Genomic DNA, 16,162 nt, shown 5'->3' with positions numbered 1-16,162 from the left:
GATCTGAGGTCAGTGTACTCAGCCCATATTCTTTTCCTAGCATCACCAAAAAGACAACTTGTTGAATCTTAACCAGAATTGGAAAAAAACGCAATTGAAATTCGAACTGCAAAATGGAAAACATTTCGCGGTTTGCAATTGAAATTACAAGCACACTGAAAATCATTTTCTCGGAAAGCAAATCGCGGTATGTATTTCTTGAACCGCCAAATTAAAATCTAGCATAAAACTGCTGTTCTTGACACGTTTCGAGGATGTTTTAACAGGAGAGTAAACGTGTTCTCGTGTTCACGTGCTATTAAAACAGTTTTTATATATGCGCGTTTTATGCTAGAATTGCGTTAACGCATGTTCATTTCGTGTTATAACATCATCAGATATCACTCGGGATACGTTGGTACTCTCGCCCTACCGAGCTTGGGCACCAACCGATCCCTCGGGATTCTGCAGATGTTATAACAAGAAAAAAAACATGCGTTATCCATACATTCATTTTGAAATGCAAAGCGCAAATGAGAATGAAATGTTTAATAAAAAATTCTGAAAAGTTCAAAACATTAACATCTTTCTCGGAAAACGAATCGCGATTAATTTAATCTTATCTTAAACGGCGAAATAAAAAATCATTTTTCAATTTGAAAAGCAAAGCGCAGACTATTTTGCAGTTAGCAATTAAAAATACAAAGCGCAAAAGTGACTGAAAAGTTCAATTTTAAAGCCTGAAATACATTCATTAAATACTGAAAAGCTCAAAACATCACAATTCATATATATGTATATAATGAATAATAAGTAAAACTTCCTTTTGCCATTCGAATCGCAGAAAAGAAAAACGACGTGACTGAAATATTCAATGTTAAAGCCCGAGTTGTTCAAAATATTAACATTTTTCATGGAAAGCGAATTGCAAATTATATCTCGAACTGCAAAATAAAAGTTCATTTTGCAATTCTAACTGCAAAGTGCAAAATGCAAAATATTTTGCAGTTTGCAATTCAAATTACAAAGTGCAAATTAGATTGAAATCTTCAATAATAAGGCCTGAAAGGCAAAAAATAATAGATTATTTCTTAGAAAGAGAAACGCCGTTCATATATGTGACGTCGTCTTTGAAAACCGGTCCAGATGCGGCATGACGTAATATCGAGAAACGACGTTTAAAGTTGCGCCAAGTTTATGCACGCAGCTTTCTTACACATGTTTTAATTAGCAAAAGTTTGACCGTTAAAGTACGACTGCTTGTTACATGATTGATAGCAGCCTACTAGAGAAAGAATATTTAGACATCAGACCTGTAAAAAAATTAGTGGTATTACGCCTGAGGCAAAATATTTCGTTCAAAATCAGTTGTTTCCCCTTCAATATGTTTCCGGTTTCGGATTTTATCAGGGAAGCGTGTGAAGTTTACTTTTGTTTATCTACCTTTTGTTCAACGATGGAGGGATCTGAGACTTGTAATACTGTTTTTGCTGTGGGTCTCATAAGTCATGTTATTTCTGTCTGGTGACTACTCTCTTTCCATTATTGTTGATTCAGAATGTTTTGTAACAGGATGATTGTATATGGATAGTGGGAATTATCAATATATGCCATATAATAAAAATCTTTTTATTTTTGAAATTTTTGAGCCTTGCTGTGTGTAAAACAATTTATGATCTTTTATTAAGTTTTAAAAAATAGATTCATAGTATAATAACTTTTAAAGTATTTTGTGGTAAGTTAATGAAACTTTTCAAAATCACATTATTAATTTAGTAGTCAGTTTTTGATTTTTAGTGATGTTTACGGTACATGTAATGTATCTTCTTTCAGGTAATATTCCTTGTTCCTTTGATGGTTCATTCCACTACAGCTGGTTCATATATCCTACAACAGCCAGGAAATTGGTCTGTTTACTTTAAGATCGCAAGAAAATGTAACGTATTTTGGATGTGCTTTGAGGAATCAGGTAAGTAACATGCAGCTAAAGGATCTTATTATGATTTTAATGCAATATATTATTTATTTATACCTCTGTCTAGGTTTTGTTGGAGCCAATACAAAATAAGTCTGCTTCTACACTAATGATTTGTACAATGTATGTACATGTACTATGACTATTGAATGGCTTTTAAAAACTGACAAAACTGGCATTATTGAAATTTAATTTCAACAATCTTGTTTTGAGGAGGATCAGTTGGTGTAAAGTCTTCATTACATTGGCTAATAGCCTGGGAAAAGTTTGTGGCACTCAATTTGTACATGGATAATTTGAATACTTAACACTACATGTACATGTACATGTACATGTGTATAAGTTGATATCTCATTAAGTTGTAGAATAGTTCTAAATAATAGGAATTTAAATTAATTATTTGAAGTAAATCAATTAATTGTAATTTAGTTTAATTATAATATGATTATTTTCAGATTTAATTAACCCATTCTTGACATAGACATTGTTATGTGATTGAATTTTTTTACCAATAAGCACCAAGAATATGGATTAGAATGAAGACTGTAAAGGTTCCTGAGATACATGAAGATAACAGATACTTTTACCAAAGACTTTTAAATCTTTTTTCAGGAAGGCAAGTGTTTCCTCTTGTTTATGAAAGCAACTCAGTTGGTTAAGGGGCAGACAACTTGTGAGCATGGTACATCACTACCTGTATTGGTATTCCATTTTGATAATGCTGCTAGCTAGAATAGAAATAACATCTTGCTGTGGTATGGTCTGTGGAGAGTTTTACTAGGTAACAACCATTTTTGATAGCTGTTAAAACAGTGTATACTTTTAACCCTTAGGATGCATGAGGCAGCTATGTCTGCCTTTGCAACCAGTGCAGATCAGGATCAACCTGCACATCTGTGCAGTCTGATCATGATCTGCAGCGTTTGATACTTAGTCAGCAAATTTTCTATTAGAACCCCCTATAAGCTATAAATGGTACTGTCTCTATTTAAAGATGGAGTAGTCCATTTTACAAATTTAGCAGGTTAAGGGTTAACACAATAAATGCAAAAAATGTGTTTTAGAACATCCTATTTGCAGTAACCAAAATCTACAAACAAAGTACATTTTATATACTGACAGCACGCTGTTGTCAGTCTGTTTGTCAATATTTTAGAGCATTGGTTGTAAGAATCATCTATTATCAAATAGTGATAACCCTGCTTTTATTAAATAAAGCGACTCCATGGTTAATTATTTAAAATAAAATATTTTACTTATTTGTTACAGGATATCACAGATCGATTGAATATTCAGCAATGATCACAGACCATGCAAAGTTTGAATCTGACTTGCACTTTTGAATTTAGAAGAATCTGTGGAGGAGGGTGAATGCTGAGACCTTTAATAATACATGATATTGCTGACACAGTGTGTCAGTCATCAAAGAAATGTCATAACAACACAGTTGGTCAACAAAGATTTAAATCCTGTCACATTCTACCAGTGGAGAAATATCTTATCACAATAATTTAAATTTTTGAAGAAGATAACCAAGTATTACCACTTTATCATGTCTGCAGAAACACCTGGATTGTTAGTCTTAAAAGTGACAGTCCGGTTAACTTACTAAAATCTACTCCCCCTTGCCAAACGAATATTATTGACATGGAATGACAGAAGCCTGACAATGGTACCTGTATGAACTCAGAAGAGAATAGTATTTGTCTGAAAAGTCAAAGGATTCTGTTTGTCCCAAACCACTTGAACTGAAATTGGATTGACGAGCATTTTTCTGAGAACTGAAAAAAGGAAGTGAATATAAAAGATAGAAATTGTTGTTGAATTCAAACGTTTTAATATACAACACTTTAGCCTGTTTTGCTATTCATATAGATGTGTTTTGCTGTTAAGGTTAAACATCAAGTAAAGGTTGTAGTTTCAGTTACCTACATTAAAGTATTGGCTGGAAATAAATATTTACTTTTCACCAGGGTTTGTAGCAGTGTAACCTTCATCAAAAGTTAAGCTGTTTTGTTAATTATTAAAGTATTTTTAGAAAAAGGAATTTAGTATGTATGTTGCCATGGTAACATAATTCAAATTATACTGCATTGGATTTGTATTTCAATAAGGGATCTACAGTATGTAATGTAATGGTAAAAGAATGTTCACTTTCTTCAGTATTGTCAGTTATAACTACAGTGCGAGGAATCACGTGATTCTATTTGATGTTAAGCACGAGAAAATGGCGTCGAATCCTTCTCGATTCAGCGGAAATTAGCCGTTAAATCAGGTATTATTTTTTTATTATTGCTTATTTCAACTTGCGACCTAGCCCACAACCTGGCCATTCGGACGCGCTTTCCGATGCTGTATGGAACAACTATCAAAAGCTCCTGGATTATTAGAACACTTCGACCAAAATTTTGATCGGCCAGAAGTGGGCGATGGTGTTTTACATGAACGTAACACTTTTTTACCGAAATCTCCTCTGTATGACTGCCAAGTGGAGGTAAAAGACCTTAGAAATTGTTTATGTTGTTTGATATTAGCCCACGGGACCGTTACACTTTGCAATTTTAACAATTTCCACTTTTTCGGACGGTTTTTGTCTAGTGGTGTTATTCACGAACGATAATTGGAGGTGATGTTATTCACGAACAGAATAATTAAATGACTATTTCATGTTTTACTTAATACTTTGACCTACTATTACCTATTTTTATGTATTCTTTACACAAGCTAAAAGTAACGTTATGCAATGAGCTTAAACACTGTATACCGAGTGTTAGTGGTAATATGAAAAAGTATCAAGTACGTATAGTATATTGCGAACATTATTTTTTTTTTCTCAGAAAAATGGAGAAGTCCGAAGACGGATTGATGTGCCGTTACTGTGGCCGCCAATTTAAAAGTAAATCGGGCCTTTCAAACCATGAAAACAGACACAATGACCAAGCTCCTACAGATGCTGTGGCCACAAAATCTACAGCAGAGCAAATTTAATGAGACACAGGTATGCTTTAAATCTTATCCATCAGGTTTTATCAATTTTGCACAGCTGATTATGTAATGCCAAAACTGTAAACAAACAGTACCGGTTTAAAGAGCAATGGTCATGAAAAGTACCACACTTTCGTTGTACGCTCATGTGGTTCGATCCCTGCTATGGACAAAGTGTCTCAATGTGACAAAGTGGCAGTTTGTTAAAGACGATTGGAATCTAGTACTGGTACTTCCCGGGATCGATGGTCAGGTAAACTTTCCGACTCATATAACTGAAATAGTTGGAAACGGCCGTAAACTCGAAAACAAAATGTAAACATTATACACAGATTGTCTAATTCATAAGAAAAAAACATTTTTGTCATTTATTATGATAGATATGAAAGAACCCGAGTATATTTTACAAAATTACTAAAGATCCAAGGGAGTCTATAGTATATAGATCAACTTTATTGGTTTAGCAGCATTCTTTAAATTCACTGTCTTTTAAAGATTAAATGAAGTAGAAACGTCCTGATACATGTACTTGTATTTTCAGATGCGCTGTGCATAATGAAGTAAAACAGTTCGCATGTAAGAAATGCGATAAAACATTTGCCATGGAGTCTTACATGAAAAGGCACGAACGGTCCCATGAGCAGCCTGCATTCAAACGCAAAATTTGTGGAGTAGAAACAAAGTACCTGCATAGATTTCAAGACCACGTGGCTGCACATGACAGTGTAAGAAAGTATAGCTGTAAATGTGGGAAAACGTACAAGTACAGGTCTAATTTACAAAGACATAAGGCATCATGCAAGTGAACTAGTATTTCGGGACGTCCTGTGAAATGACATGTTCTACATAAAACATTGTATTTTAAGTTCAATTTTTCCGATTTGCTAGATGTAGTGATTTTAATTTACATTGTCATAATACACTGAATTTATAACAGACATAGGTACTGTCTTCTTTAATAACAAAATGCTCAAGGTAAGCTATTATTACCTCTGTTTGTCCGGTGTCGCCATATTCGTCCTCAATCAACTTTTCCAGGTTAATACTCTATAGGCAAAAGTTTTAACCTTTGATTATTTGTCTTAATTATCTATAGATCAAATCTGAAACTAGGTCATGTGGGGTCTGAAACCAGATCACAAGAGCACATTTAAGAAAACTGTAGTCGCATTTTGTGTTTGAAACTCGGGAAATTGTTAGTCTATGTCAAGTTTGAAACTGGATCATAAACTAGTTCACTAGGCCTTATTATACCCCGCCGATGAAATCGGGTGGGGGTATTGAAATGGCGTTGTTTGTCCGTGCGTCTGTCCGTGAGTCCGTCCGCAGCCATTTCTCAGTAACTAGCAAGTAGAATTTCATGAAACTTGAAGTGAACATGAACCAACATACTGCGATGATGCCCATCAAGTTGTTTTTTGACTGGTCAATTTCCCTTAGAGTTACTGTCCTTGATTTAATGAAAAATGCACAAAAAAGTCCGTCCGCATCCATTTCTCAGTAACTAGCTGGTAGAATTTCATAAAACTTGAAATAAACATGAAACAACATACTGATGTCCGTCAGGTTTTTTTTTTTTTTTTTTTTTGGATTGGTCAATTTTCCCTTGAGTTACTAGAGTTATTGTCCTTTTTTAATGAAAAATCCACGTCTGCAGTCATTTCTCAGTAACAAGCTGGTAGAATTTCATTAAGCTTGAAATAAATATGAACCAACATACTTCTACGATGCCCGTTATTTTGTTTTTTAATTGGTCAATTTTCCTTAGAGTTATTGCTATTTAATTGTTTAAAAATCCACAGATTTGTACATAACACACCAACCGATTGGTAGAATTCCATTAAACTTCTTTCATTCTTTTCAATGTACATTTATTATAAACATGTGAAGTTGTGTACCCACACCTGGTGTCACACACCCTCCCCGTCCCAACCCCCCCCCCCCCCTCCACCCAAAAAAAAACATTCCTTTTAATTATTTTTCTTAAACTTTCCATGAATATTTATCAACATGCAGTTGTAAAGTTCCCCCACCTCACTCCTCCACCCAGTCATGCCCACCATCCCGATCATGCACCCCCTTCCCGCCCCACTTCTTTTTCGTTTTTAATTTTCCATCAATATTTATAATCAAAATGTGAAGTTTTGTACACTCACCCCGGTCACCCCCGCTGCACCCCCACCCCCCCCCCCCCCCAAAAAAAAAAAATCATTCATTTTCTGTTAAATTGTTTAAATTGATTTTGACTAATGAAATTATTTGCTTCTTAGTAACATCCTTAACATTCGCCGGATATATATATTTTTTTTGCCATTCCTCACCACAAACTATTTCGGCGGGGGATACCAATTCATCGAACTGGCTTGTTAAAGGGAAAAATGTCTTGATGATCTCTATGTCAAATTGAAAATTGGGTCATATAGGGTCAGAAACTAGGTCATGCCATCAAATTAAAAGAAAACGCTGTGCAATTATCACAAGACATGATGAGAAAGTTTGTCTTGATGATCTCTAGGTCAAGGTTAAAGCTTGGGAATATGCGATCAGAAACTAGGTCACGCCACTTTTTAAATGCAATATGCATTGGTCAGCATGTTTGACTTGAAGATCTCTAACTTACATCGTCAAATCAAAGGCAATATAGGAGTAGTACTTGGACCTTAGCTAGTTGACCAATTAGTGCCATTATGGCCCTGTAGTTTTATGTTACAAATAAAAATTTGATTGTTAAGCTTTCTTCTTCATGTGTTGTGTCAATTTTGTCTTTTAGCTAACTGATTCGAAATGATTTTTATTTTGATACTACATGTAGCTACGAGTATATATATATATTATATATATCTGATTTTTGTGATTTTATATAAAATTTTATTGTGCAGCTTTAATGGAGACAATGTTTTGTTTTGTTTAACGTGTTTCTTGTCTTTTTATGTGGAGAAAATTTTTTTGTTGTGAGTAGGAAACGCGTGCGAAATTTTGAATTGATAATTAGTTCTGTCCTCATTTCGCCAATTATTAAACATTTTTATCATATGTGAGCACATACTGTTTTAGCAAGTTTGCAGACAAATTATTCCTTGACCTATGTTGTATCAGTGATACCTTGTTACTGTTTGTTCTTAGCACTTTTTTTAGTTTAGTTTATTAATTATAAATGTGTAATTTTTGCTTTTCAGTGCATTTTTATAAACAATTTTAAGTTTTAACTGTGATGGCACAAGTAAGCCTGTGATTAAGAATTAAGAAAACAAGTGATTTTCCGTCCCCGAGCATAGATGAGTGTACCCCCGTTTGGAGTGTAGTTTCTTTCCTTTTAAAGGAAAATATGTAGGGGGATAAAGGTATTTCCTTTTACCACAGTTACTGTTTACTTACAAATTGATGTGATTTTTCTCTTGATTATCTCAGGTAAATAAATAATATTTTCAATACATCATGTTCTTTATATTTCTTGCACCCACTGTACATGTATAAAGATGTTCAATTTATATAAACTAAAGCCATTTGCCAGTGAACTTTTATTATCTAATTCCATCTGATATTAACAAATAGCCATGTGTACAAATTGCGAATTTAAATGTATACTTTAAAGAATCTACCACAATGTCATAAGGTACCAGATGAAAAAGACTAGTGCTATAGTTTGAACCTCAATGAAAAAGGATAATAGAAAGAATATTTCTCTGAATGTATGTACATATGTATACCTCAGTTTTAGAACATCTATTAAATGCAACATTTATTTATTGTGTCGAACAAAGAACAAAGCTGAGTTCCTTCAGTACCTTCCAGACACCGAAATGTAAATAATGAACGTTCCACTTTATGGTTAACAGTTTATTTCTTTAGAACCGTCGTCTCATTTTGATCATATTGAATTCCCATTCGCTGTGATGGCAGCATCTTTGATTCGTTAGTTCTAGCCTTTTCCCATCTGACTCCAAGAGAGCCCTTCTGTAAAGAATGTCTATCAAGAGACACAGTCGAGCATTTATTCTTTCCAGCAAGTCTTCCTCTTTCTGGCATGTCAAAGGTATGAGATCTAAAACAATAAAAAAAATCCTAAAATAATAGAGAGCTAGTCTGCAATAAATACCAGAAATAAAGCAATACATGAAGAAATAGATGGTGAACTATCAACCTGTCGATCACTTCTTAAAGCTTACTGCAGTGTAATATGTGTAAATGAAACTACAGAATACAAAGATAACAGTATTCATTCGTAGGTAATGGGGTGTTCATTTACCTCTTTGTTTAAACAACGTATAGAATAGAAAACATAATTTAATAAAGTGTGATCTATTACATTACTGAAGTTCGCCATATGGTGGTATCATCTTTATTTGGAGATTGGGGTGTCCCAACAGAAAACAGTTACCCTTCTGTGTTTATACATGTGGTATTTTTAAAGATCTTTTAAAGAACATTTACTTTAGCGTGATGTTGTCTGGCAAGTTATTTTGCGCCGTGTTCCTAGTGCTTATCCCAACGTCTCCAGTATGCTCCGGTTCTGCTTTCTCCACAAGATTATATATTGTTGACCGACATGTGTTGTAAGAGAATTTTCTGCAAAAAAACACACGTCATCAATATAAAGTTACCTTACTTTATTTGAAAAAAAAAAGAGTTAGAGTTCAATATAACGATACTTTATTAGAATATGTTTTACTTTTGCGTTTTACTTTTAAGGTTATCACTGGTACACAACACGGAATAACATTTGGTTTAAGTTTTACACGTTATAAGGCTTTTTAGCTCACTTGAGCCTAAGGCTTATGGTGAGCTTTTGTGACCGCTCAATGAACGTCATGCGTCGTCAGACGTCCGCTCCGCTCGTCAACATTTTCTAAAAAATGTCTTCTTCTTGAAAACCACGGGATAGATTTACACCAAACTTCACAGGAATGATCCATGTGTGCCCCCCCCCCCCACTTTAAAAAGTTTTCAAAAATTGAATTCCACACAGAATTCTGGTTGCCATGGCAATCGAAATAATGTTTTTAAAATCGTTTTGTCCAATACCACAGGGCGTAAAGCATTGATATTTTGCCTGTGATCATTTATTGGTCCTCTATGAAAATTATTCAAGAGGCCCCATCCTGGGGGTTACAAGAACATAGACTTATATAAGAAAAATCTTTAAAAATCTTCTTGTCCAAAACTTAGATCCTTGATACTTGGCATGTGACATCATCTAACAATCCTCTATAACAAGAGCTGTCACTAATGGTGACAAATGCCCCCGCAGCACCTTGACCTTTGACCTGGTGACCTTGACCTTTGACCTGGTGACCCCATAGTCAGTAGGGTGGTGTACTCAATAAGTACTATCAGCATGTGAAGTTTGAAGGTCCTGGGTGAAGTGGTTCGCGAGTAAAATGCCTTTCATACAAAAACTTAACATTGGCCCACAGTTTTGGCATTACATAATCAGCTGTGCAAGACTGATAAAACCTGATGGATAAGATTTAAAGCATACCTGTGTCTCATTAAATTTGCTCTGCTGTAGATTTTATGGCCACAGCATCTGTAAGGAGCTTGGTCATTGTGTCTGTTTTCATGGTTTGAAAGGCCCGATTTACTTTTAAATTGGCGGCCACAGTAACGGCACATCAATCCGTCTTCGGACTTCTCCATTTTTCTGAGAAAAAAAAAATAATGTTCGCAATATACTATACGTACTTGATACTTTTTCATATTACCACTAACACTCGGTATACAGTGTTTAAGCTCATTGCATAACGTTACTTTTAGCTTGTGTAAAGAATACATAAAAAATAGGTAATAGTAGGTCAAAGTATTAAGTAATACATGAAATAGTCATTTAATTATTCTGTTCGTGAATAACATCACCTCCAATTATCGTTCGTGAATAACACCACTAGACAAAAACCGTCCGAAAAAGGAGGAAATTGTTAAAATTGCAAAGTGTAACGGTCCCGTGGCTAATATCAAACAACATAAACAATTTCTATGGTCTTTTACCTCAACTTGGCAGTCATACAGAGGAGATTTCGGTAAAAAAGTGTTACGTTCATGTAAAACACCATCGCCCACTTCTGGCCGATCAAAATTTTGGTCGAAGTGTTCTAATAATCCAGGAGCTTTTGATAGTTGTTCCATACAGCATCGGAAAGCGCGTCCGAATGGCCAGGTTGTGGGCTAGGTCGCAAGTTGAAATATGCAATAATAAAAAAATAATACCTGATTTAACGGCTAATTTCCGCTGAATCGAGAAGGATTCGACGCCATTTTCTCGTGCTTAACATCAAATAGAATCACGTGATTCCCCGCACTGAACTAGCCAGTGAAAAAACAGATTATGAGGAAAGGGATGACTGAAATGTTTATTCTTACGATAACTACTTTTGTTACAGAACATGACTGTTTTAAAGTTTTTATGTGAAATTTTCAGATTTCTTTCCTGAATACTTGTACTTTCAAATATTTAACTTATTAGAAATACTTTTTAAAATAAGCTCTTGTTTTTAAGTATTATTGTAGGAATGGGGGAATTCAATACATATGTCGCCATGGTAACACAATTTTCTTAGAAAATATGGAAAAATTTTAATTATCTGTACTTTCTAGTATTTTAGATAAGCATAAACAATAAAAAATCAATAGTAATATATGTTTCATTTATTTCAAAATAGTAATTTATTACCAGCAGGTAAAAGGCAGGTTATGAAGAAACAATGACAGAAATGTCTTATTCTTATAGTTATTACTCATGTTACAAACACTGTCATAAAAACAAAACATTTTAATTTTTTTAACATGGAATTTTGAGATAATATTTTTGAATACATACCACTTTATAATATTCAAGTTATATGAAACACTTTTCCAAATTTAGCTCGTTTTTAAAGTATTATTGTAGAAAACAGAATCAAATGCATATGTTGCCATGGTAACATAATTTAATAATGTTTTTATAGAAAATGTGAAGGACTTTAGCCAGCTAGATGTTTGCACTTTAAGTGAATATCTAAATATTCTTTGTAAAAGAAGATTCATTTATTTAAAAATAGCCAGTGAATACCAATAAGTGAAAACACAAACTGAAGAAACAACGACTGAAATAGTTTATTCTTGTGGTTATTTCCCGTGTTACGAAATCTGTCATACATGTAAAACCAAACATTTTTTATCTTTTCACATAAAATTTTCAAATTTTACTTTTGAATACATAAACCTCTAAATATTCAACTTATAAGAAACATTATTTTAAATTAAGCTTTTATTTTTAAGTACTATTGTAGAAAAAGCAATTTATTGCATAAGTTGCCATGGTAATGCAATTTGAATAATGTTTTCATAGAAAATATGAAAGATTTAAATTCGCTGTATTTTTCTGTTTTAAGTAAGCATCACAAAAATAAAATTTCATAGTAATAGAAGGTTCTTTTTTTTTCCATGGTAGACATTTATTACCTGCATGTAAATGACAAGTTATGAAGAAACAATGACAAATCTATCTTATTCTTGTGGTTATTACCCATGTTACAAAAACTGTCATTAAACCAAACATTCTTAATATTTTCATGGGAAATTTTCAGTTTATTTTTGTAAATACATATGCCTTAAAATATTTTGCTTTTTAAAATCCTTATTTCAAGCGAACATGTTTTTTTTTAAGTTTTATCATAGAAAAGGGATTTTAATATATTTGTTGCCATGGTAACACAATTTTAGAAATATTTTTATAGAAATTGTTGTAGATTTGTACTGTTTTCATTTTTAATATCTATATTACAAAATCTGTCATAAAATTGACAATTTTGAAGATTTTCATCTGAAATGTTCAGGATTTATTTCTGAATGAATATACTTTCTAAATATGCAAAAACCTGAAAATGTCAAAATTCCTCATCTGGACCCATTTTCTCAGTCATGGTCACACATATATATATATCTTGAACCGCAAAATAAAAATGCATTATGCAATTCGAACTGTAAAATGCAAAAAATGTTTTGCAATTTGCAATTCAAATTACAAAGTGCAAATTAGATTGAAATGTTAAATTTCAAAGCCTAAACAAATGCGCTTCATATGTATCATGAATCGCAAAATAAAAATTCATTTTGCAATTCGAACTGCAAAATGCAAAATATTTTGCAGTTTGCAATTCATATTACAATGTACAAATTAGATTGAATTGTTAAAGTTTCAATCCTAAAAAGCTTAAAACAATAACAGCGTTCTCGGAATGCAACGCGGTTCATATAAATCTTGAATTGCAAATAAAAATTCATTTTGCAATTTGAATCGCAAACTGCAAAACAGTTGGTGGTTTTCAATTCGAATCGCAATCTGCTAAACAGTTTGCAATTCGAACTGCAAAATGCAAAATATTTTGCAGTTTGCAATTCATATTACAATGTACAAATTAGATTGAATTGTTAAAGTTTCAATCCTAAAAAGCTTAAAACAATAACAGCGTTCTCGGAATGCAACGCGGTTCATATAAATCTTGAATTGCAAAATAAAAATTCATTTTGCAATTTGAATCGCAAACTGCAAAACAGTTGGTGGTTTTCAATTCGAATCGCAATCTGCTAAACAGTTTGCAATTCGAACTGCAAAATGCAAAATAGTTTGCGGTTTGCAATTCGAATTGCGAACTGCAAACTGCAAACTGCAGACCAACTTAACGCCTATCACAATATTGAATAGTTAGAAACGTGTGGGTCATTAATGGGAATTGATGTAATAAACCTTATGTAGCGGTGTCATTAAGTACACATGATTTGTAATGTTTAAGATAAATTAAATACAGTCCCGTTAAAATTAACGGTAGCGCGTGTCATTTCTATTTATAAACTATGGCTCATTAATGTATAATTTGATATTTTATGGCGTACGCTCCAGTTTTGCCGTATTCATCATCGGCTGTATACGAGGGAACACAATGGTTTTAATCATTTAAGATTTAACTATTAGAACATTAAGCTGTTTTTTCGCTATAAATGTATCTGTGTAAGTTCTGGACTGAAGCATCGATTAACACATTTAATGCTTCGTGGTGGTGAAAAAACATCTTTATCCGATTTAAGAATGTTCAATCGGAATGGGTGGTATCCAGTCAGAACACTGCTGCGTATTATATTGATCAGACTGTCACCTTGACTTTATTTATTATACTTTACCGTCGAAATTTATTCATTGCCATTTTGGATACCGAAATGTAAGGATCTGCGCGAGTAATTTGTGTTCAAAGACAAATACTGCTTCCAGTTTTATTTACATTATCTAAATATAGCTTACGAAGTAAAGAATAAATTGCTCATTATGCAACCATATCATCTAAATATAGCATATGATTCAAAAACGAAGTTAATAATTTTTGTCGGGTCAATCATTGTCACGGCGCGTATAGTTATTACTTTAGCTGAAGTTCTCTTGAAGGTCGTGGTGATACTATAAATACGTGTGTGAGTCATATACCGAAAGGCAAATCTGCACAGGTAGCAATCGATAATCAAATCGCCGAAAGTCTGTATGGGTTGTATCAAAGCTCAGAAAGTCTATATGGGTAGAAAGTCTGTATGGGTAATATCAAAGTACTAAAAGTCTGATTGGGTTGTATAATAAAATAAAAGGTATCACTGGATAAACATTACTATTATATAGGATTTATTCGAACATGGTGCGAAACATTACGTCACTATCGAAAAATATGGACCCGTTGGTAGGTACATATTTGAATGTTTTGCTATCGCGTGATTAGAAACGCTGAACGTTGTTTTCATCGTTTATTGACGGAATAACCTAGTTGACCGATTAGGATTAATTTTTAAGCCATTACGCTAAAATACATGTACATGTCGAATTGATTTCAACCCGGATGTTTTGGGCTATTCACAGCATTTTCAGAGTAGACAGGTTTTGTAAGCACGATAAATGATAATATTTTGGCGCTCATCGTACCATTTGATCACACGATAGACTGTTAAAGACGCTTGCTACAGTTTCGTTTTTTTTTTGTGGGTTTTTTGGGGTGTTTTTTTTTCGCAATAACAGATTTTGATGGAATGTTTTGTATTAAAAGATCATGTTATGATGTATTGAAAAATGAAATAAAAATACTAGGTCACCAGCTTTGTTTCAATTTAATTTGCCCCTAGATATGATGCTATTTTTAACATTTTTCAGAATTTCTATACTCCTTAAATATATTTCAGTAAAGTACAATAATCAGCATAAATTTGATATCTAAGCATTTTTATAACGGAAAACAATATATCTATTTGAAACATGCTCAGAGAAATCAAAAGAAAATGATTTTGTAAAGAAATGAATACTTGTTCAGCAGACCCAAGGAAATTTTTTTTGCATATTTTTGTCAATTTTAAGTTGGTACTTCTGCTATTTTATCGAGTTCCACATAATAGAATCTCATCAAACTCTGCACATACCTTTGGTTATGTCTACCTAATTGATAGGTCACCTTATTAGATTTCGCTTAAATCAAATTACGAGGTGGGGTGTGGCGGGCATTTGTACAACGCAGGTTGGTACGAAATACTCTTTCAGTGTTTGAGCAAATGACTTAGAGATATATCAAATTATCAAACGGCAGTTTTCTTAATAAGCGGATTTTAAGGTGTTTCTGAAGTATTTTGATGTCATAAAACGATGAAAGTTTCCGCTTTTCTCCGAACAAAACCTATAGTTTACGAATACGGATGTACGGTATGGGTATGGTACGGGATTAGAAACAGCTGTGACTCAATGAAGAGTTGGAGCGCCGGTATAAATTACAGACTAGTATATGTTGGATTGAAGCAATTTGAACTAAAAGTACTTTAAATGTATATATTTTGTAACCATGGTGATACTTACCCTAACCTCTAGTCAGTATATTATACATATTATACATTAAATGCATGCGAACAAACAATAATTGGCGCATTTTTGCCGTACGCGACATTAGATAATCACTTCCGACCGTGCGCAGAAGACCGCTCCAACTCTGCAATGAGCTGCATCGATTAGAAACACAACCAAATTGGCACGGTGTTGGGGTAAATATCTACCCGTCCGGAAAAACTGTAGCGAGCGCATTTAATTCTTATGTGAAACGTTTATCATTATTTTTTTTAAATCGGCATTCGAAAAGTTTTTTTTATGGGTGCCGCCATTGCATTTCGTTATAAGAGAGTAGACGAGAATTTCGTAATTTTTTGATAAAAGAAAACTATTGGTAAAAGTTCTTT

At 33.4% G+C, this 16,162-nt stretch overlaps 1 protein-coding gene and 1 long non-coding RNA gene across 3 annotated transcripts; one reads left to right on the top strand and one right to left on the bottom strand.

Annotated features, from left to right (window-relative positions):
* The first annotated feature begins 1,877 nt into the window (after positions 1-1,877).
* On the top strand, positions 1,878-4,036 carry LOC128553004 (uncharacterized). The gene is made up of 3 exons (XR_008369222.1): positions 1,878-1,948; positions 2,567-2,735; positions 3,224-4,036. It is a non-coding gene; the product is annotated as an uncharacterized LOC128553004 (long non-coding RNA).
* Positions 4,037-8,580: 4,544 nt separating this feature from the next.
* Positions 8,581-11,452, bottom strand: LOC123523527 (uncharacterized). Of its 2 annotated transcripts, XM_053534108.1 has the most exons (5): positions 11,144-11,452; positions 10,495-10,580; positions 10,419-10,446; positions 9,371-9,505; positions 8,581-8,981 (listed from the first exon to the last, which is right to left on the bottom strand). In XM_053534108.1, exons 2-5 carry the CDS (start codon positions 10,574-10,576, stop codon positions 8,777-8,779), a joined length of 450 nt encoding a protein of 149 aa, XP_053390083.1. In that variant the 5' UTR covers positions 10,577-10,580; positions 11,144-11,452; the 3' UTR covers positions 8,581-8,776. The 2 variants fall into 2 exon arrangements, with proteins under 2 accessions (XP_053390083.1, XP_053390082.1); XM_053534107.1 differs by lacking the exon at positions 11,144-11,452 and having other exon boundaries at positions 10,495-10,637.
* Between the last annotated feature and the right edge of the window lie 4,710 nt (positions 11,453-16,162).

The sequence above is a fragment of the Mercenaria mercenaria genome, unplaced genomic scaffold (assembly GCF_021730395.1).
Source record: "Mercenaria mercenaria strain notata unplaced genomic scaffold, MADL_Memer_1 contig_3373, whole genome shotgun sequence".
NCBI lineage: Eukaryota > Metazoa > Mollusca > Bivalvia > Venerida > Veneridae > Mercenaria > Mercenaria mercenaria.
The sequence above is the reverse complement of the archived record's forward strand: the minus strand, read 5'-3'. Positions and strand labels throughout refer to the sequence as shown.